The sequence below is a fragment of the Sciurus carolinensis genome, chromosome 17, assembly GCF_902686445.1.
Source record: "Sciurus carolinensis chromosome 17, mSciCar1.2, whole genome shotgun sequence".
Taxonomy (NCBI): domain Eukaryota; kingdom Metazoa; phylum Chordata; class Mammalia; order Rodentia; family Sciuridae; genus Sciurus; species Sciurus carolinensis.
In genome coordinates this window covers 35,978,034-36,001,957 of record NC_062229.1, presented here as the reverse complement: position 1 = coordinate 36,001,957, position 23,924 = coordinate 35,978,034, and the positions used below count along the sequence as shown (strand labels likewise).

At 37.8% G+C, this 23,924-nt stretch overlaps 1 protein-coding gene across 1 annotated transcript; it reads right to left on the bottom strand.

Annotated features, from left to right (window-relative positions):
* Positions 1 to 1,143: 1,143 nt before the first annotated feature.
* On the bottom strand, positions 1,144 to 23,309 carry Cmtm6 (CKLF like MARVEL transmembrane domain containing 6). Its single transcript, XM_047532264.1, has 4 exons — positions 23,083 to 23,309; positions 12,112 to 12,288; positions 7,641 to 7,739; positions 1,144 to 3,661 (listed from the first exon to the last, which is right to left on the bottom strand). The coding sequence occupies exons 1-4, from the start codon at positions 23,218 to 23,220 to the stop codon at positions 3,524 to 3,526; spliced, it is 552 nt and encodes a 183-aa protein (XP_047388220.1). The 5' UTR covers positions 23,221 to 23,309; the 3' UTR covers positions 1,144 to 3,523.
* Between the last annotated feature and the right edge of the window lie 615 nt (positions 23,310 to 23,924).

Below are 23,924 nucleotides of genomic sequence, written 5' to 3'. Positions count from 1 at the left end.
AACCAAACAAAAAATTTTGAAGAATGTATGAATTCCAGTGAGCTCTTGATAACTATAAAGACCTTGTTATTCTCATACAGACCGGAGGCAGGAATTTTGCAAACTACACAAATAGCTGTAGATTTACCAGAACCACCCTATTTTCCCAACTGTGAAACAGTCACAAACAGAATATGCCTATTTTTTTTAAGCATTGTTAGCCACATCTAGAAATGTGATAGAGACCAAATTTGCTTCTTTAAAGGCACTTAGTCTATGACACTATTTTATGACTTTTCATATATGGCTCCCTAAAAATGTTTAAGTGTGTATTTTAACTTTTCAACAAGAGGGACAATTCATGTATAGGAAATGGATTGGCTTCTTTCCTAGCCTCACCTCTTGCACCTGGATATACCACACGATCTACTATTCTAGTAACAAGGTTTGAGTCAACTCCCACAACTATGGAGAAACCTTTCATCAAACTATCATGCTTCCATAATAAACAACTACAAAGGTGTGAACATTTTAATTAAATGGATTTATTTTAAAAGGAGACTATAAAATTTGACATTAAGAGAGATAAAAAAGATCCACAGGGTTTACATTGACAAATACAAAAATGATTGGCTATCAACGATGTAAAAATACATTTCCCAATCCCTACATAAAGCATAATTTAAGTTTAATAATTACCAAATTTTTGTATTGTAAGTACATTTCCCTTATAATTCTTAAAAACCATTTTAAACAGTTTGTATAAAATACAACAAATTAAATTTACCATAGCTGTTAATATAAAATTATTTTAATTTTGAATTTACTGAGGTTGCCCTTTTCTGTACATAACAGCAGTTTCTGGTCCCAAATTCTCCTTGAACTTATTTACTACCATGATCTTTTTACTCCTGTTTCTTTCCAGGAGAGAGAAGCTAACCAAAAATGGATCACATGAGAAAATAATGTGAAAGAAGATTCTAAGAGTAGCCACAATTACAAGTGAACAAATTATCTTTCTGAAATAGAAAAAAGATTAAGTGGCCAACTAAGAGCCCACTTCAGCACCAATGAAACAGCGGAGGTAAAACCTCAGAATAAGCAGAGCTTGTGTTCCATCCCAACATGCTGAATGTGTGAAGCCAGCTGGGAATACGTCTGTCAATTCTAACTAAGCCCAAAGCGTGGCTGGTGCCATAATTCACACCTGGAATGTCCCCCAAAGGCCCGTGCATTGCTGGCTTGTTCTCCAGAATGGCACTATTTAACAGGTGGTGGAAATTTTAAGAGGTTGGACCTAATAAGAGAGTTTAGGAGACGGCGTGTGCCGTGAAGGGGGCTCTAGGCCTTCTGTCTTTTCGGCTCTTTTTCCCTTTTTGCTTCCCAGCTGCCATGAGCGGAGCAGCTTGTTCTGCCACACGTTTCTCACCGTGATGTTCTGCCTCACCGGAGACACGAAAGCAACAAGGTCCACTGACCATGGTGACGGAAACCTCCAAAACTGTAATCCCAAAAGAACCCTGTCTTCTTTTTATTTTCTCAGGAATTTTGTTATAAAATAGAAAGATGACTAACAGAGGTGGAGACCCTGAGGTAGCCCAGACAATTTGCTGTGAATTCTATATGGGTGTAGATGACATTTAAAATGACAAGAGTACACAGTATGATCTGAAATTCTACAACTGCCTACCATAATTTTTTTATCTTTGAATCGGTCTTTATTCTTGGACCTTTTATTTCTCCTTTTTTAGATGATAAGCCTGATAAAAACAGAATCCATGATTGATTTCATTATCTCTCAAGTAGGCTGTAGTGACACCATCATTAACACTAGCATCTAAAGTATGATACAAATGAATAAAAGGGACCGAGCCTGTAACACGGAGCAGAAGTTATGTCTGCCCAGTCGGACCAATTTTTGAGAACCACAATGACCATGTGCAAGCAATTAAAACCCATCTACAACATGCAAATGGCAGTTGAGAAACTAAAAAGAATGTGACCACTAACTGTATCACTGGAAACATGATTCCACTGCTGCAGATAGAAAACCGAGCCCAGAAAAACTCCACCAAAATACAGAAGGATGTGACTTCTGGGTTCATGATCTTAACACTGGAGTCTCTTTGGTCAAAACTCTAGGAGAACAAAAAAAGTCTAGTCTGTATGACTTGGGCAGAAAGGTCCTATCAAGTGCCCTGTCTGTGTGACTATTAGATAGTCAGCAACAGACAATTCTTCCAAATTATCAGAACTGAAGTCTCTTGAGAATAGTTTGACTACTCCCTTACATCACTGACAGTATTTATCTGGACCAGGTTCCTGGAAATCCGCTTTCTTAAGATGCCTCCTCCTAAAAGAAGCTAGAGCAATGCCCACATGGGAACAGGACCCTAAGGCTCCTGCTACACACTTTTCACATCTAAAAGGGCCACCTACAGAAAACTAACAAGGAAGAGTCAGAGGCCCACCTCTGTCGGATGATGAAGCAGCACTGTGGACCATTCTGATAAGACAGAAAAGGAAGCATCTCAAACAGATGAAAAATCAAAGGCTGAGGTTTTAAAAAGAAGACTTGCTCAAAGAGAACTAAAAAGGACCCACAGAGTTGCAACAAGTAGAAATGATCACATGCCAATAGGGTAACAGACCTTTTTTTAACTCATGGTATGAACTCATCTCCTCACATACATGTAAGTGGTTGAAGCCTATTTTTATAATTGCTGTACTAAAAAAAAAATCTACTTTTCTTTGGTCCTTAGGTATAATATCAGTTTCTTCCATTTTTCTATGTGTTATATAACAATCATTTTTCAAAACCTGATCTCAACAATCAAAGTGCAGTTATTAAACATGAGGTTGCTGCTGCTTTTATACATAAAATACCAACAGCTCCCAGACACTTTACATTAAGCTATACAAAGGTATCAGAAAGAGTTAATAATTATCCTAAAATGTTACCATATAATTTTAAGGCTGAGTGAGATACAGTAAAGCCAAGTATTATATAGTAAGCAAAAAACCTAGACCAACGTTTTAAATATTGGTCTCTTAAAATATACATTAAATTTCCATTAACAGAACATAATCTAATAAAAATGCAAATAGCTAAGCAAATTAATTTAAAAATGAAACAATTTCTAAATGAATGAATATAATCATGCTGTTTATACAGCTAGAAAGCATACTGGAAGCTAAGCCTAATAAAGAGAATGCCCGGTAACAGAATGACAGAATCACTTATCATCAGTTGAGCTGTGTGATCTAAACAACTGTCCTCCTCAAAAAAAAAAAAAAAAAAAAAAAAAGACAAATGCCATAACACAAGTTTTTTTTTTTTTTTGACAATTAAAAATAAAAACCCTCTGCCCTAATTTGTGGTGAATGACACTCAGCCTAGTATTGATAAACCTGCCTTCCCGCCATTCCCCTGGCTCTCCAATGAAGTGGTTTAAGCAATTACACAAATTCTACAGGACTTCTGCCAGAGCTCAGGCATCACAACTGTGTCACCATCTTGTATAACGCCTGCTCCCCAGAGTCTTTAAGCATTAAGGGGTTCAGTGAGGGCTTCCGCTCGAGTGGTATTCTCAGGTTTTCTCAGTTGGGACTCCTGTCGCTTTTCAAAAAGCATAGCGACAAAGTCAAACAGGAACATAAAACTTGCTAAAAATCCAAACACCTGAGGAGAAAAAAAGGGGGAAAGGTTATTATAATAAGGAATTGTGGAATATAATTTCACATTTTTTCCACCTGATTCTGAGAGTGCTTCATACAAGCAAGATGATTTATCAATTTTATCTTATACCTATTTTTTAATGATAAAAGACTTTTTAAAGCTACCAAAAAATGGAAAGAAGCTTGGTGGTGCATGCCTGTAATCCCAGTGGCTTGGGAGGCTGAGGCAAGAGGATCACGAGTTCAAAGCCAGTACCAGCAATTTAGCGAGGCCCTAACTCAGCAAGACCCTGTCTATAAATAAAATATAAAAAGGGGTGGGGATGTGGCTCTGTGGTTGAGCACCCTTGGACTCAATCCCTAGTACCAAAAAAAAAAAGGGAAAGAAGTTACAAAAGAATTTCCAGAATAACAGCTATTAATTCAAGTCCTACAAAATACAAATGCATGTCTTATATGTGTATGTATAATGTGTGGAGCAACAATCTATGAAACTAAGGTTAGCAGAGGAAAAATAGAATCCCATGAAATGTTACAAAACAGAGGATTATTAACAGTGTTTAGACCGACCCACATTCATAAGGAATATATGTGAACAGGCAACTCAACCTAGGTAAAAATGGATAAAGTTATTAATATTAAAACAAATTTCATTTTGAAGATATGAGATTAAACTATCTAAAATACAACTTCCAGTTAATTGCCACAGCAACACATGACGCCACTACCTACTTCCTCTTCCTTAAATCACTTCCTCATTGTACTCTTCTAACATATGATCAAACATTCTGAGAATTCTCTCAAGAGGCAGACCACGCTCAAATTTCGCTTCTTCCCTAGCAAAACCCTTATGGAAACAGGCCAAGAAGTGCTCTGCAAAAGAGAAAATAGCACTGGGTGACGGTTAAAGTCTCCTCCTACTCTAACACTACACTTCCATAATTTTTAACACTCTGTTAACTATCTGTTGCTGTCTCTTGACCCTCACCTTCCTCAACCCCTCTCCACCCTTAAGAATATACATTCTGTCTCATTTGACCATATTTACATGGATGTAGCCAACATATTCAACTTAAACTTATTTATCAAAGCCAGGCATGGTGGCACATGCCTATAATCCCAGCAACTCAGGAGGCTGAGGCAGGAGAATCATGGATTTAAGGCCAGTCTCAACAACTTACCAAGGCCCAAAACAACTTAGCAAGATCCTGTCTCAAAATAAAAAATAAAAAGGGCTGGGGAATGGCTCAGTGGTTAAGCACCCCTATATTTAACTTCCAGTACCAAAAGAAAAAAATTTATTTATCAACCCAAGTATTTCTCATCCTGAAGTCTTTATTTTGATTTGATAACATCTATTCCCCTTATTTGCTTAGCAAACTTACTGAATACTTCAAATGCAGAAAAGATGTCACCTTGTCTGTCAAACTGTCTCTGACCACCTCAAGAGCTCCAATCCACACAGGGCCCTCTATATTATACAATCCAGACTAGTGATCTTCAGGCTCCTTCGCTCTCATAGTTTCCTATTTTATTTTTAATGGACTCCCTCACTAAGTCTAAAATTATTTGTAACTTAAATAGTTGCAAAAGGGCTAGGCGTGGTCATGCATGCCTGTAATCTCAGTGACTCAGGAAGTTGAGGCAGGAGAATCACAAGTTTGAGGCCAGCTTCAGTAACTGCCCCCATGTCAAAAGAAATCAAAAAGAGCTACGAATGTAGCGCAGTGGTAAAGCACCCCTGGGTTCAGTTTACTATAAATATTGGCTTTTTAAACTACAAGTCACTATTAAATATGTCCAGTAAAATCTAAATACTGCAATACTCTAACACATTATCTAAATAAAAAATAAACTCTTTTTTTAATAGCTGGAGATTTTGTGCCATATTTTTTTTATTCTTCCTTAGAACTCAAGATTTCCTCAACTTCATTTCACTTACCCTACAAAATTTTATGGTAATATATTTTTATACTTATAAGTATTTTATTGATCACCCTATCACATTTCTCTGCAATAACAATATGTATACAAACTTAAATTAACCATAAGACCCTTTTTTTTATTAGAAAAATTTTTTGTAGTTGTATATGGCAGAATGTCTTTATTTTATTTGTTTATTTTTATGTGGTGCTAAGGATCAAACCCAGTGCCTCACACATGCTATGCAAATGCTCTACCACTGAGCTACAGCCCCAGCCCCAACACTTTGATTTCTCTCTCCAAACGGTTTGTGTATCCTTGGATAAATATTATTCTTGCTAGAATGAGTCAAGGTTCAGCAACAATTTTATCTGTTTTGTTTTTACATGTGTAAAGAGCTAAGAAATTGTGGTCACATGAATAGTAGATATAGCCATGCAATTCTTTGAAATCCTTTTCCACTATTCTGTCATAAAAAGTGGTTTTAATGACCTATTAGCTGACAACTACTAATTACAACTTCAATTTCATAAAAACAAAGTAATAATTGGAAACTAGTAGACTTGCAAGAAGATGTGTTATCCTGTTCATATGTACAACACCGATACCAGTCCAGGTCCATGATCCTTGATTTGCAATTCTGAAATCCCAAAAGCTATAAAAACTCAGTTTCTCACGATTCACTTGACTCAAAATTGACACAAAGTAAGATTATTCACAGTCTTACTTATTCCTTTTATTATAAATATTCATATTTTGCTTCAGAAATACTAATGTTGGATTACAGAGTGCAGCACCAGGCAGGCCCTCTAAAGGTATTATATAACATAGTTCAGGCAGAGTATTACCTTTCTGAAATTCAGAATATCCTGAATTCTTAAAAAAAATCTAGCCCCAATGATTTCAGATAAAAATTGGATCTTGCCAGGAGTAGTGGCACATGCCTATAATCCCAGCAGCTCAGGAGGCTGAGGCAGGAGGATCGAGTTCAAAGCCACCTCAGCAACTTGGTGAAGCCCTAAGCAATTCAGTGAGACAGATCCTGTCTCAAAATCAAATATATAAAAGGGTTGGGGAGTGGCTCAGTGGTTGGGCACCCTGTACCAAAAAAAACACTGGATCTTTATTTTCAATTGTCCCTTTGTTAAACTCAAAAGGTTTTTGCTTTGTTTTACAACTCAGGGCAATGCACCACAGTAACACTGGGGACAAGTACACTTTTCTTTTGGGGTGGGGGTCATAACTGTGAAAGGGAAGGTAGGAAAGAACCGGCTAGTCTCCTCCAGACATGAATTCTTACACACATTAGTTTTAAGAAAAATTATAATATGAAGGTTAAAATCCTGGTAACTGATTTCCTCAAAAACTGTTCTTAACTAGTACTTCTTAGAGAGTCTTGCTAAAATTTTAAGGATAGGCATAGCCCACAGAAGACGACTGTCCAGACAAACTTCTATTGGTTCATTTAACATATTCCATCACAATTTGTTTCCTTTTCTAGCTCCTTTATTAGGCTGAAGTTTTGAATCATTTCTCCTGTGTATTTTCTACACCTAGAACAACATCTGGACCCTAGTTATACTTTTTAAATTTTAATTTATTTTTTGTGATACTTGGGATTTAACCCAGGAGCACTCTACCAGTGAGCTACAACCCGCGGTCCTTTTTTACTTTGTATTTTGAAGCAGGGTCCAAGTTGTCAAGGCTTGCCTCAGACTTGCAATCCTCCTACCTTAGCCCCCTAATTCACTGCAATACTTTTGATGAACAGAAAAGTGAAGTAAAAGATGATAAAGTCAATTTTACCACTTCCATTAGCATAACATATTCATATGTGGAGTGATGGATTTTTTTTTTTTAACAAGACTCAGTCGAATTCTAGATAGGTTCTAAGTTTTTAGGGCTATCATATTTATTTACTTTTAGATCTTCCATTCAAAATTACGTTAAAAATAGAGGACAAATTACTCTCATATATTATAAAACCTGTCAAGTATTTTCCAAATTCTACATTTTTAATGGAACAAAAATAAGCAAAGTAGAAAATACTAAGTACTTACAATTGCAGCAATTTCAGCTGAGGTTCTGTCATGGGTGGAAACAAAAATGATAGAGGCCAACAAAAATACACATCCTGTTCCCAATGTAATGTAAAAATCCTATGCATAAATAAGGAAGACAATATAGTTAGAGTCATGAAAACAAAGTTTCTAATTTTTAATTTAAAAAAACCTGAATGACTTACCTTTTTCTTGTCATACCCCATTGTACTTTCCAATAAGCCTGGTATTCAAAACACCACCCACACTTTGGCCTGGGCATATTGCTAGAGTACAAGATAATCTTTAAATAGAAAGTCCCCCAAAAGGCCATGTGCATGTGTGTGTCCTCTTTTTCTGTGGGCCATATTAAAATTATTGCAACCAAAGAATTTATTGCAATTTCATCTTATTTCCAGCCAAAAACGACAACAACAAAAAAAACTTTCGAAGTATTCTATGCTAGAATGGTGTCTCTCAGAGTTCTTCCATAACACTCTGGGAAAGAGATAAATCAAAAGAACCACCTATCATTAATTAGCTTATGTCATGTCAATAGTGTTTATAGACACTGGAGCTTTTTGGAATAACATATTACCCTAACTGCCCCAAGTGGGTAATCCAAAAGAAGTGTGTATGATGAGCTTATCTCCTACCTAAAAGCTTCCATATCTCCCATAACACAGCTTAGAACCATGAGGTGCTTCTGGGTTTCCAAGTGCTCTCTTTGGCACTTTGTAAGAAGGCTCTCATAGCCAACTGCAATGGTGCTTGACATACACAACTGATTCAGAGAGGAAAACTGGTCAAATGAGAGTCACTCCAAAGGCTTTAAGCCTGTCACTTTTTTGAGTTTTCTAAACTGCAACTTCCATTAAACCTAGTATCAATAAAACTCTCAGAATTCCTATAATGGCATTCACTTAACATTTATTAAAAAATTTAACAGGTTTTCTCTATTTCTAAAAGAGGTGTTATTTCAAATCTGTTACATATAAATATAAAATTCTATTTACTAATATGAGGAGTATGCTCAAGGAGGTATTTGAACAAGCCAATCATCTTGAGATAGAATATAGTAGTGCACAGTAAAAATAGCTCCTAAAGTCATATTACTTGAGTTCAAATCCCAGTCATATCACTTTGTACTTGTGTGACTTTGAACTAGTTACTTAATATCTCTATGCCTCCAATTTCTTCATCTGCAAAATGGGGATACTAACAATTTCTTCTTCATAACATGATTCTATAGATTAGAGTTAATCCACAGAAGGTGCTTAGATCAGTGCCAGGCACATAGCAAATGTTCCATAAATGTTGGCTGTTATTATTATTATCATTATTATTTTTATTTTTTTGGTACTGGGGACTGAACCCAGGGGTACTCTATCACTGAGCTACAGCCCCAGCCCTATTTTGTAATTTATTTAGAGACAGGGTCTCCCGGAGTTGCTTAGTGCATCACCATTGCCGAGGCTAGCTTTGAACTTGCGATTCTTCTGCCTCAGCCTCCTAAGCAGCTGGGATTACAGACATGCGCCACTGCGTCTGGCTGGCTATTATTACTCATAATAGAATCTAACTCCTAATAGCATGCAGTAAAAAAAGTTCTCTTCAAAAAAATGACTGTTCCTCCCTAGACACCACTACCAACACACACTCATAACATTTTATCTAAATAGAAAACATTCCCCACATGAAAAAATACTTAAAATTTAAGTACATAAATGTGCAGACAGTAAAAAGTGATTTTAAACAACGAGAATAAGAAATCCTTATGATATTAGATAAAAGTGAAATATATGCTGTATGATTACAAATACTTAAAATTTTATTTTTTTTATTTTATTTATTTTTTTTTTGTGGTGCTGGGGATTGAACCCAGGGCCTTGTGCTTGCAAGGCAAGCACTCTACCAACTGAGCTATCTCCCCAGCCCACTTAAAATTTTAAATATCACCTATGAATAGAAACAAAATTCAAGAAATACCGCAAAATAATTTAAAAGGCCACTGTAGGATGAAATGACTAATTTATTTTTCTTTTTAAAAGTATTTTAAAATAAGTATTTACCCAAAACTTTTTAAATGCTCAAGTTTGATGTCACAAATATTTTACATTTGTAATTATACTAAACTGTTGTTTCTAGTTAAAAAGATCAATGAACTTCAACCAGAGATGCAGCTTTAAAGTAAAAATTAAACATTTATAAAAATGTTTTTGTGGCTAGTAATAACTTTGCTGTTGAGATATTACATAAAAAATACAAAAATAATTTCAACTTTTAATGTTTAAAATAAAAATCCACACAAACTACAAATCAATCAGGGGAGATACCTGAGAACCTTTCCCTTGTACAAATCTCAAGGCATACTTTTCTGTGAAAAGGAAGAAATTTCAAAGGAAATTCTTAATTATAAGAATATAATTAATTATATTGAATATAATAAACAAAAATTCTAAGGTATTTTCTGAAACTTTTCTTAATATGTATTTCATTTAAAAATGGTTCTGTTGCCATTGTTATACAGAGATTCCTGCAGTGATGGCATTTGCCAAGACAGGCCTAAAGTTATCAAGACCTTGGTTCTTTTTTTTTTTTTTTTTTGGGTGCTGGGGATCGAACCCAGGGCCTTGTGCTTACAAGGCAAGCACTCTACCGACTGAGCTATCTCCCCAGCCCCCAAGACCTTGGTTCTAATAGGGTTCTGCCTAGATCACATGATAGAAGGTACAGAATGAGGGCTTTCCCTGAGTTCAAATCTGTTCACTTCACTCTAGCTGTGCAAACTTTAGACAAGTTACTTAACCATTCTGAACCTAAATATGAAGCATAAAACAAAAATGAAGCATAAAATAGAAGGATTCTAATATGACACAAAGAGTGCCTGACACATAATATATGATAGCAGCTATTATCAGCCAAGATTGTAGAACAGTCATATAATGGTCATACCAAGAACTATAAGTATGTGCTAATCAAATATTTGATGAATTTGATTTGAAGTTATAGTTAATTGACATCAACTTTTTCTAATTTTTTAACTTAAAGTATTTTTAAAAGGTAATGGATTCCTAAAGCATAAAATTTCTTTGTATAAAGGGTATATAAAACTCCAACCCTACAAAACAGAAAAAGGAAAAAAAAAAACAAAAGTAAGTAAATATCTTAGGTAAATAATCAATACATGACCTGTGCTTTCTTCTCATTAACTTAAAACAATAGAATTTTGTTGCTTTCTTTTTGCACTGTTACTACTTGGTCTTAATAATTAAAAATATACCATAATTTTTATCTTTACCCTCAGAGATGTATATTCTTTTATATATTGATCCTTGACATGCACAATTTTTCACAAACCCAAACATACTGAAGAAATAAACTAATCAACGATTTCCTTCTGAAATTCAGTACTGACTTCTTAAATTCAGTGAACTATTTCATCTGTCATCCCACAAATCCAAACTATACTCAAATAAAAACAAAGGATCAGCAAACTGTCTAGAAAGTTAAGCACCTCCAATTTTGTGAAAATAAGACTTTCCCACTATAATTTTATTGTAAGGTAAATTTCTGAATTATGAATCAATAAATTCACCCCCCCCCCATGGTACTAGGATTAAACTCAGGGGTACTCTACCATTGAGCTATACCCCACATGTAGAGACAAGGTCTAAGTTGCCCAAGCTGGCCTCAAAGCTGTGAAGCTCCTACCTCAGCCTTCCAAATCACTTGGATTACAGGCATGTGCCACCACATCCAGCTAACAAACTCATTCTTAAACTCACTTTCAATTTTCTTCATAATAAAATGAAAGCAAAATATAAACAGGCTTATATGTTACTTTATTTAAAAGCCCAAGAAATATCTTAAATTAACTTATTATTCTATCTCCAATGTTTAGCATATGTCTGGAACATAATAGGCACACAATTCATACTTGTACACAAATGAGTGACACTCTAAAATGTGGAAAACAAAGAGTGACAAAATCACATTTAAAAAAAAAAGTCTGCCAGATATGGCGGCATATGCCTGCAATCCTAGCAATTCCAGAGGCTAAGGCAGGGGGATCAATATTTCAAAGCCAGCCTCAGTAACTTAACGAGGCTCTAAGCAACTTAGACCCTGAGTCAAAACAAAAATTATAAAAAGGGCTGGGGATGTGGCTAAGTGGTTAACAGTCCCTGGGTTCAATCTCTGGTACCGCAAAAAAAAAAAAAAAAAAAAAAAAAAATGTCTACTGTGAATTAGAATAAACCACCAATAACTATAAAATACTGGCAATGTTTGTCATTGTCATTCTAATTCTACTTTCCATAACATTCCCTTGGCAGGAAAAATTTAGTTGCTTAGAGGCAGAGGGTTGGAATAATGCGTAGTGTCTTTTCATGGTGCTGAGTTTTAAAAGCATTACTACTTTGAACGATAAAAGCACCTAAGATCAAAACAGCTAAGCTCTTAATACAGGGCTTTATTTTGTCTCACTTACCGATGATTTTACTTTTATGGCATCAACTCTGTCATACACTGGAGTACAATACACAATCAGCAGAAGGAGACTCAGAAGGAAGGCACTGCAGCTTACAAATTCAAAAAAGTAAAGTCCTCCACACAATGTACATTGTGAGACAACTTCTTCACAGATGAAGGCCAGCAGAGACAGCAACTACAAAAAAAGCAAAACATTCTACTTGTTTTTCAGAGAACCCACGGTTATTCAAAAAATGCCATCTGTTTACTCAAGTGTTTATAGAGACTATGGTAAACAAGATTAGTGAATGAACCTCATCTATTCAGAACTCACAGGCTACTTGCCTTAAAGGGAATACTGGCAAATAACTACCAGGAGCTTAATGTTAGAACAAGGAAATAAGAGTGTTGTTTTTTAAAGGCACACAGGAAGAGCTTCAAGGAAAAATAAGGTCAATTCTGGGTAAAAGAGACTGAAGTTCCTGGCAGAGGAGCAGTACATAAAGACACAGAGATGAGAAGACATGGTGCCCCTCCCAAACACACACACATATCTCACCTCCCCCAAATGAACTGCGAAGGCCTATCTACATGACTAAAGTGTAGTGTGAGGGAAGGAAATGACAGCACAAAAATTATGAGACTAGAGAGGTTAAGCAGAGGCCAGATCTAAGTGTTCTTATCAAGTAGTTCAAGGGATCTGGATTTTAGAGGGGCTATGGCAAAAGGGTGAAATGATCAAGTTTGTATTTTTAGTGGTTCTTGCTAGCTCCGATATGGAGAAGGGACTGGAGCTAGTGCAAAACCTGGAGCAGACATCCAGCTGGGAAGCTGAAGTAGGAAATCCAAAAGGTAGCAGTAATGGAGAAGAGTGGCTAATCACTGAGGGATGCAACAGAAGCCCTTATCAGACAAGCTGAGTACAAATAAAGTGGGACACAAGATGATACATATGTACCTTAAACACTTTATTTTTAGTTAAAATTAAAATGCATCTTTTTCTGTAATCCCAGCAATTTGGGAGGCTGAGGCAGGAGGATCGCAAGTTCAAAGCTAGTCTCAGCAGATTAGCAAGGCACTTAGGAACTCAGCAAGACCCTGTCTCTAAATAAAAGTATAAAAAAGGGCAGGGGATATGGCTCAGTGGTTAAGCACCTCTGGGTCCAATTCCCGGACCAACAACAACAACAAAAAGGCACATTTATTCCCCAAGGCTGTGGGTGACAATCGTGGGGTCAGGATGCCTAGCACAGTGAATGGAGAATGGGTAACTCTGATTGATCCAGCAACTCAATTAAATGCATATGGATTATAATGGCACTCCCACTGTTGGACTTGTGGTATTAACACACTGATACCTCCCTGCAGAATCAGGGTTTTTCTTTTTAAGAGGCAAAGGTGCTGGGGAGACAATTCCATTTAAAATGTGCTGTGACTGGGGAAACCTGTAAAAGAGTTAGGTGGAGGTATAGTTAGGAAGCAAATGGACATATGGGTCTGGAACTCAGAGGAGGGGTCCAGATACAGATAAAGATGTGGGAGGCAGCAGAGTGAAAAGGATGAGATTACCCAGAATGAGGGAAGATGGCCTTATGCAGAATCCTGAGGAATCAAGATTTAACAGATTTGCAAAGGGGAGAGCCCCAACAAGAACTAGGAGCAACAGACCAAGAGACAGCAGACAAGAAAAAAAGTATTTCCACACACAGCAACATGAATACTAAAAGCTATGTAGAGGCCAAGAGAGAACAACACTGAAATATCTTCATTAAAATAAGTACCAAAAGGCTGCTGGTGACATCAGCAAGGATATTCCAGTTAGGAAGTCTAGCCAAACAGAGAAGCTAGATTACAGCATGGTACATTGAGAAGTAAAGGGAAGACAAGACAGTAGAATAGAGACATCAGTCGACAAGTGTGGTTGGGAAAGAGTGGCCAGAAAGGAATGTAATGGATGAAGTTAAAGGAAGGGGATTCAAGATGGGAGCACACTGGGCATATTTTAATGCTTAAAACCAATTAGACAGATGGGCCTGAAGACAGGTAGTGAAACTGGGCATGACAGTGCATGTTTATAATCTCAGCATCTTAGGAGGCTGAGGCAGGAGGATCAAAAGTTCAAAGCTAGTCTCAGCAACTCAGTGAGGTCCTAAGCAACCCAGCAAGACCCTATCTCAAAATAAAAAATAAAAAGGGCTGAAGATGTGGCTCAGAGGTTAAGCACCTCTGAGTTCCATCCCCAGTACCAAAAAGAGAAAAAGAAACGTAGTGAAAAAGCTCTCTCGAGGGGGCTGGGGATATAGCTCAGTTGGTAGAGTGCTTGCCTTGCAAGCATAATGCCCTGGGTTCGATCCCTAACACCACCAAAAAAAAAAAAAAAAAGGGAAAAGTTCTCTTGAGGTAGAATTCAGAGCTCATATCTGGGGCCAACTCTTAATAAATTGGAGGGAAGAGAGTAAAGAGAAGTTCATTCGGGCAGTTTGTGTGGGTTTTGTGGAAGCTGAGGGAGTTTCTAAATGTCAAAACCATCAAAAAGACTCATTAGTCATAGGTGAACATTTGACCAGGCTCACCCAAGTCAAAGGCTGAAGGGAAATGCCACCTGACTCCGGTGAGGCCAGCAGAAGCAACCAGACACACTAATGGTAACAAGATTGCTACCAAAAACCAACAGATACATTTCACAGTACATAATAAACATCTTACCCTACATTTTCATTAAAAAGAAGTCAATGGTACAGCCACTCTGGAAAACAGTTTAGCCATTTCTTCAACAACCAAGTATGATTCTACTGTATGACTCAGCAACTGCACTCTTAAGCATTTATTCCAGAGAAATGAAAATTTATGTTTGTACAACAACCACTACATGAATGTTCATGACAATTGTATTCATAATAGCACCAAATTAGAACCAATCCAGATGTCCTTCAATGGTTAAACTGTGGTATATACATTATTAATAAAAAGGAACAAACAATATACAAAATGACCTAGATGTATCTCCAGAGAATACAAAGTAAAAAAAAAAAAATCTTATCTCAAAAAGTTACACACTTTATGATTCCATTTACAAAACATTCTTTAAACAATAAAAATTACTGAGAGGCAGAACAAATTAGTGGTGGTCAAGGACAAGGGAAAGGCATGGCTATAACAGGATAGCTTGGAAGAAACCCTGTGATGACCAGTTTTGCATCTCAACCAGGGTGATGACTGTGAGAAGCTATACATGTGATAAAACGGCACAGAACCACACACACACAAACACATGCATGTATGTACACCCAAATAAGTATGTGGGACCTCTCTGTAAATTTTTGTGTAACTTCTTGTGAATGTATAATTATTTTAAAATTAAAAAATGAAAAGAAAAAAGAAAAAGAAGTCAAACCTAAATTAGTATGTATACCTCCACAGGATCTTCCCCCTTTACTGGCAATACAAAATTTATATAATCCCCACAACTAAAAAGAACTTATATGAAGACAAAAATAGATCTCATTGCTTGAATTTACTGCAAATTAGCAAGGCATGAAATAGTATCACACATCCCAAATAACCTCCTTGGAACAAATGTTAAGTGAGGCATTCTCAGTTATCATACTACAGGATATAAAGTGACACACGAAGCTACACAGTGTTGCATGCCTGTAATCCCAGCAATTTGGGAGGCAGAGGCAGAATTCGTGAAGTACCATATATGTAGCATGCCTACACATATGGATGGCAAGTTCAAGGCCAGCCTGGCAATTTAGTGAGACCTTAGCAACCTAGTGAGACCATGTCTCAATATAAAAAATGAAAAGGGGCTGAGGAGGTACCTCAGTGGTAAAGGATCCCTGGGTTCAATCCCCAGTGCCAAAAAGAAAAAAAAAAAAAAAATTAAATGACACAAGACAAATCCCAGGTCATCATGTAAAGGTTATTTCCTTAATCTCCTTTAATTATAGAATGAATTTTTACAGGACTATAGAACAACATACTAAATGTCTAATATTGTACTTGCTTTATTTCTTGCCTCTATGTTAAATTTTGCCCAAGTTTTAAGAGTTTAAACCGTGTGTGGTGGCACATGCCTGTAATCTCCCAGCAGCTGGGAGGCTGAGGCAGGAGGACTATGAGTTCAAAGCCAACCTTAGGAACTTCACAAGGCCCTAAGCAACTCAGCAAGGCCTTATCTCTAAATTTAAAAAATATATATAAAAAAGGGTTAGGGATATGGCTCAATGGTTAAGTGCCCCTGCGATCAATCCCCAGTACAAAAAAAAAAAAAAGAATTAGGGCTGGGGAGATAGCTCAGTTGGTAGCGTGCTTGCCTTGCAAGCACAAGGCCCTGGGTTCAATCCCCAGCACCGCAAAAAAAAAAAAAGAATTTATGAGAAATTTGCAAAATATGCCTCAGGTGTATAAAATTTAACTATTAGAAGATACCAGCCTAAAACTGTAATTGAGGTTCGAGAATAGTTGCTTTTGAAACATTCTTACAATAAAAATTAGATTATCAGGACCACTTGTCAGTGCAGGCTACAGGATAATAAGACCTTATCTTTAGCATAGATATACAGTGCTTATCCATTAAGAAAGGGACAGGAGCCAATCAGGGTGGCACACCCCTGTAATGTCAGCGGCTCAGAAGGCTGAGGCAGGAGGATTACAAGTTCAAAGCCAGTCTCAGCAACTTAGGAAGGCCTCAAGCAACTTAGCAAGACCCTGTATCAAAATAAAAAGGGCTGGAGGTGTGGCTCAGTGGTGAAGCACCCCTGGGTTCAATCCCTGGTACCAAAAGAAAGAAAAAGAAAGGGGCAGGACCCAATTTGAGATTGAAACAGTCAGTCTCAAGTCATTAAAAGTCCTATTCCAAATGTATTAACTGAAGGCTTTCTTTCTAACCTTCACTTTCAGAGAATTATTAAGAGGCAGTTCTATCTGGCCCTAGGAGAATATAGGGCTACAATATTAAGTTTGAACACTTACTAGTTCCTGTCTTCAGTTTTCGAAGGCCAACAAATTAGCACCACAACCTGTATTCAGTATGAAATTCTCTCCTGCCTCTCCATTTCTGAGACCACTAACCTTCCTTTTTAAAAAAATTGCTATTTTGCCACTATTAACCTTCCTTTATAATGACCCATAGCACTATTCAGTCTCCTGTACTTGAGGATCATGTATCCAACACTGCAACACATACATGAACATGAAATGGTGGAGTGACAAGATCAATGTATAAGAAGTAATAAAACAATTTTTTATGTCACACAATTGAGCACTTGTTATATGAAAGTCCAAGAAATCTCAGGAAAACATTCAGAATAGCAGAAGGTAAGTGGAAAAGCAGGACTCAAACCAGGGTTGAGAGACAAAGACTGTGAACAGGAAGAAGATATTCCAGGTTACAGAATGAAAAAGAACAGATTCATAAATGCAAGAATTTGCATGGTAGATCCAAAGGGCTAATAAGGCAACTGACCTAACTGGATGGGGATGATGAGGAAAATGGTGAAGGCATTGGGTGAGGTCGTGTGATGACCACGCAAGGGAATATGGACTTCTAGATGAAGGCCCCAGGGAAGAACTACCCCCACACAGGAACCAGGGAACGCCTGCCTGGTTTTGTAAGTTAAAAGAGAAGAGAGGCAGAGCACTGGGTGGGGCCTGAAGGAACTTGACAGTTCAAGAGTAGGAGGGAATGCAGCACTGCCAAAATTAAAAAAAAAAAAGAAAAAGGAATGAAAGAAAAGAGTAAGAAGGAAGAGCAACTAGCACATGATAAGCAAGTCAGGAAGTGTTCAAAACAAAACAAAACTAAGGAAAACTTACAAAGTAAACATCCTCCACACTGTTAATCAAACAATAATGCCTGTGAGTGTGAGGGGCTGGGTGTGGCTTATTTTATTTTAATCATATTTCTTAGTTGATTTTTTTAAATAAGTGGACTTTTTTTGTATTAAAAAAAGAATAAAGTGTAATGGTTTAGAGAAGGAATAATTTCAAGAAATGGTTGATGACCAGCACTAAATATCAACTGTCAAGAACTGGAAAACAGATAACATCACTCATATAGACAAGAAGTTAATGATGAACATAGCCCATATGTAAAAAGGCTCAACTACTATTTCTTCATAAACAGTTTTGCTCCCAATAGCATGAAGTCATGCAGCTTAGTGAATATTAAAACTAGGAATCCAACAATATACCCAATGTAGTTCCTTCTAATGATAAAATTTTACACAAATATAGTTAAGGGAATTATCAAGCTTTTAGAGTTGGGAGGGCCTCTAGAGAACATGCAGTCCCTCAATCTCAAGTTTATAGATGAAATTAAGCTTCTGGTAGGCTAAGCACTGTGTTAGCCAGGCACAGACAGGAACCCAGGTCCCCTGGCTCTCACTTCATACTTCTCCCCAACACCCTACAGCGCTGGGGTTGTGGCTCAGTGGTAGAGTGCTTGCCTAGCACGTGTGAGCACTGGGTTCAATTCCTAGCACCGCACAAAAATAAAATAAAGGTCCACTGACAACTAAAAAAAAACACTCTATAAAGTTCATTTTATGATGATTATGTTTGTATAGGTTTTCCCTAGAAGATCAGGTTTTTGTTTTTGGCAGTGCTGGGGGTTGAACACAGGGCCTCAAGCATACGAGGCAAGTGCTTTGTCACTGAGCTCCATTCCCAACCCTGTAAGACCTGGGTTTTGAAATTACTACCACCAGTTTTGTATATTTCCTTTTTTTGCTATTAAATCTTATATTAAAAACAAATGGCCGAGTGTGATGGCACACAACAGTAATCCCAGCAACTCAGGAGGCTAAGGCAGGAGAACTGCGAATTTGAGGCCAGGCTCAGCAATTTAGTGAGGCCCTAAACAATATAGGGAGACCTTGTCTCTAAATAAAAAAATAGAAAGGGCTAGGGTAAATACATAGCTCAGTAGTAAAGTAGCCCTGGGTTCAATTTCCAGTACCTACCCCACAAAATAAAAATTTGGCTAGGGTCATTTGGGAAGTTTCAGTGACTAAAAGATGGTCTTAACACAGTTCTGGTGATTTAAACATTCAGAAAACGACTGCCCTGTATCTCCATTTCAGTTTCACCATCTTTTCTGAACATCAAATCTTCCTTACCACTCTGTTATTTTATTCAACACTAATTCTCTATCATTTATCTTTTAAAATTTTTAAATTATAGATGGATACAAAACCTGTATTTTATTTATTTTGATGAGGTGCTGAGGCTCAAACCCACGCTTCACATATGCAAGATAATCACTCTACCAGTGAGCTACCACCTCAGTCCCTATCATTTATCTTTGTCTACTACTTAAAATTTTTTTCTAAAAAGAACTTTTTAATATTTTTCATTAATCATAAGACATCATCTATAAAATCATATGAATTTATGAATTAACAAACATGCTACTAAAAACCTTATAAAGCTCAAATAAGAAATATTGTCAGTCAAAGAAATAGGTTAGGCCTCCCTTGCCTTAAGCAAATATTTACTTACAAAAGTTTAATGACATAATTGCTGACATTGTGGATCTTACTCAAAGTAAAAATACAGTATTTCAATTTAGTACATACCAATTTTCACATTTAAATAATGAAAGAACATCAATATAAGAAATTGCTTGTGAGTGATTTGCTTCTTGGTACTGACAGAATAACATTATTTATAATTTAATAAACTGAAATTACTGGTGAATCCTAAAACAAACTGCTTGCCTGAAGAATGACTATAATCCCAGTACTGTGCAGCCATCAGGATATTCAACTGGTACCACAGATACAATGTGGAGCTTGTTGAAGAGAGAAAATTATACATATTTAGGTCACTGCACCAGCTAATTAGCAAGTAAGTAGGTTGCCAAATGTCAATTCTCCCCTAAAAATAAAAACAATACCCTCAAAAAATAAAATAAAAAATCACAACATAAAATATGAGTATAAGAATAAATCTATGCATACGTTTAGGACTCTAGTAACTACTAACGTTGATATCTCAATGTATTTCTTAGTTATCTCTGGATGGGTGTGTAGCAGTGAGAGGATGCCTATGTTCTAGACAAGCCTTTGACAAAATTCAGGTCATATCTGAAAGACAAACACAGCTATATAATGCCAAGAGCTAAAAAAAGTATGCTCTCTTATCTCTAATCTCCTCTGTGTATGTAGGCTCCACCCTCTGCCCTTCAAAGTTTGGTTCAGTAACAGAAAACTCCACTGAGCCTCCGAGATTTGAAGAAATCTTAAGAATGGAAAGAACCTCAGAGGTAATCAAATTCAACATCTTAGCAACCCAAGGTAAGAATTTCCCAAGTATACAGTGTCTAATTTTTAAGTTTAGAAAAGGCTTCCCTTCTCTCCTGAGAAGAATGATGATGTCTTTGAGAATCTGATGATTTATGGGTCCAGAATAATGTACCCAAACACATAAACAGACATCATTTTGAAATTTCCTTTTAAAAATACTGTACCTCCTCTTCTGATTATGGGTTTCTCCATTACAGAGAACTGTTCTTCATTGGAGTTCTGCAATTCTATTTTTTTTTTTTTAATAAATCATCAAAATAAGACAACCTAAAGGCAGAGTTTCAGTGAAGGCAAAGAAGATCTTTGCCTTCATCTACTTCATCTAGTCTACTACCCCAGACTAGATGACAGTTTTCATTGACTCCTTCTGTAACTTCTCTGGGACTTTTGGGTAACTCCTGTAATATACTGTAATTATGAAGAGATAAGACAGTACTAAAACAGACAAAGAAAGAACAAAAAGACAACCATCAAAGAGAAAGGCAATAATGAAACTATACTTTTAAAATTCCATACTAAAGAAAGTATTCTGTAACATTACAAGTTCCCCATACACAAATAAATGAATTCATGAAAAGACATTAGTTTTTATCTTTCCTCGTTTCTCCTTATGAATGATGGAGAACAAACAGGAATAGTCTAACAACTTTTTCAAGGCAAACTGACCTGCTCTTCTCACATCCAAGTGAAAAGTCTACCAGCAAAACTTCAGTTGTGTTCTAATCTGAAGATATAGAAAAACAGTTTACTCAACTCTAATCAGGTAATGAGAAATTCTACTTTAGTTTTGCCACTTCTGATTAGAAAGGGAAAATAAAGGCAAGTGAAAAAGATTTAACAGGCAGCAAATTTATATATTATTATTATTATTATTTCTTCTGAGCAGCAAGAATGCTTCAGATGAATATCAATTCTCTTCTTAAGAGTTCTATTCACACAGAAACATTTATGCTCTGCATAAATTTATAACTGCAGAGAAGCATAGATGATATTTTAAAATCCCATGAAAGCAGACAAGAGAGAGCAAGAGGAAGCACTTCTGGGTAGAAGGAATACCTAATGCAAAAGAACAGTGGCAGGAAGGAGCCTCTAATACCTAGTAAGAACTTAGAAGTGGCCCTGTGGGACTACCTAAAGGGAGGCCAGAGAAACAGGATCACACATCTTGAGTTCCAGAGACCAAGATTATCACCTGTCTCCAAGTGATTTCCTAATCATCTACAGATAGTTCATTTTGGTTCTTTATAAAAGCAGTGCAAGAAGAGAATGGTTTAAGTCCATGGTCAGCTTAGGTAACACAGCAAGACCCAGTTTCAAAATTAAAAAACAAAAAAGGCTGGAGAATGTAGCTAAGTGGTAGAGCATTCCTGAGTTCAATGGGGAGGGGGGATGGTGGCAGGGGAAGAAAAAGAGAGAGAGAGCCAGCCAGCCCCGTGCCAGTTTTCTAACTGCTGTTTTTCTATTCAACAAAAGTAGGTCATCTGAGTTCTAAGAATCTAAGTTCTGGTCATCTGTGTTGTAAGAATTTTTTTTTTCCCCCAAGGAAATCAACGAGTTATTTTTACTTGGAATAGTTTAAAATAATAATAAATAAAACAAATCCCATAAATATTCTAAGTATTCTGATTTTTTCCCAAAATGGTCCTGGTGCAGAAAAATAATGTCATTAATGGTTGAAACAGCACAGAGGAGTTCAATATGAGTGTTAACTGAATTATAATTTAAACTTCAAAGATGCTTTGATATTTTCATAATAGCTTTATGATATTTTAACTGATTAAAATACTTTAACTCAATGAAAAACAGCATACCTTAACCTGCTAGTTCTGCTGTGGGTACATACAAAACGGTGTACTTTTGATTTTCTACCTTGAACACACATATTGACCCTTAGAAATAATTATTTTCTATTCAATATGAAACTTCTGGGAGCTGGGCAGGGAGGCAAACGCCTGTAATCCCAGAGACTCCGGAAGCTGAGGCAGGAGGATCCCAAGTCTGAGGTCGGCCTCAGCAACTTAGCGAGACCCTGTCTCAAAAGAACACGTAAAAAATGGCTGGGGATGTAGTTCAGCAGTAAAGAGCCCCTGGATTCACTCCCCAGTACAAAAGGGGGGGGGGGATAACTTCTGGGAGAAAATTTACTGGAGACACACACATCTCAGTGCCACGCGCGGTATCAAGACTTTGTTCAAAAAGTTAAACTGCCCCTATGATCACCCCTATGATCAAGCACCAGGAAAACCACAAGAGCCAGAGAAAGATAAACAGTACTACGTAGTCTAACTCCAAGCAAACTGGGCGGCGATGGAAAGTATCAGCTGGGAGAAGAGAGGAAGGCCGCCACAGAGGGCAAGTGAAAGGCATCGAAGTAGCTGACTTGGGTCGCCCAGGACGCATTTCCTGGGCGCGCGGAACGAGCTGGCCACCCTAGGTCGCCTTCGGGGCCAGAGTGGAGGGAGACTCGGGGATGAGCGATGGCCGGGCGAAAGCGGCGCAGAAGCAGAAGGCAACGCCCCCTTCCCCAGGTGGAGAGGGAAGGAACTGAGGGTGTGCAAAGGGCTGCTTCCTGAACGACCCGACTGAGGAGGGGCCCCTGGCAGCTTCCCAAACCCACAGCCTCCGGGCCAGACCCCGCTCCCCAGTCCGAGCTCGCCCTCCGCGGGCAGCGCACTCACCAGCTGCAAGCCTTTGAGGATCCGCCGATACCAAGGGAGCCGGGTCAGGGAGAAGTAGGCGCCTAGGCCACTCCGGGAGCCCCTGGCGGGGCCCGGGTCCTCCTCAGTGGTGGGGCTGTACACCGCTCCGTTCTCCATAGCGCAGGGTCAGAATCGCGGGAGCCGCGGCAGTGGCGTCTGACTTGGTCGGGTCCAGTAGAAGTCCCCAAGTGGAGCAAGGGGCGTCACTTCCTGGGCCTCCTCCCCTGGTTTCCGGCCGACTCCGCCCCGCTGCGACTCCAGCCTCGACACGCCCCCTTCTCGCCACGCCCCTTCTCACCACGCCCCCTCCCATCCTAACCCAGCGCAAACTTTGTTATTGCTTGTAATTCTGGCACTTGACCAAGAACTTTCAATGGACTTTTTCTTTTCTTTCTTTTTTTTATTTTGAGGTGTTGGGGATCGAGCTGAAGGGGACCTTGCACGTGCTAGACAAGTGGTCTACCACTAAGCTACATCCCCAGCCCTTTTTATTGTTTGAGACACGGCCTAGGTAAATTGCTGAGGCTGACCTCGAACTTGTGATAGCCTCTTGCCTCAGTCTCCGGAGTAATTGGGATTACAGGCGTGTGCCATATGTAGCTACCATAGATTTTAATACATTTCTCACTTCCCTCTATCTTCCAGACATTTGTTCATTTATTCCTTCAATCAATACTTTTTGAGTGTGCAACGAACTTGGTTTTAGGTGTTGGGGTTACAGTCATGTACCAACAAAAGATGCAAGATTCCTGCCCTGTTCCTGTAAAAAGCCAGCAAACAAGTAAACTAAGTAGTACGAATTTCATATAGTGATAAATGAC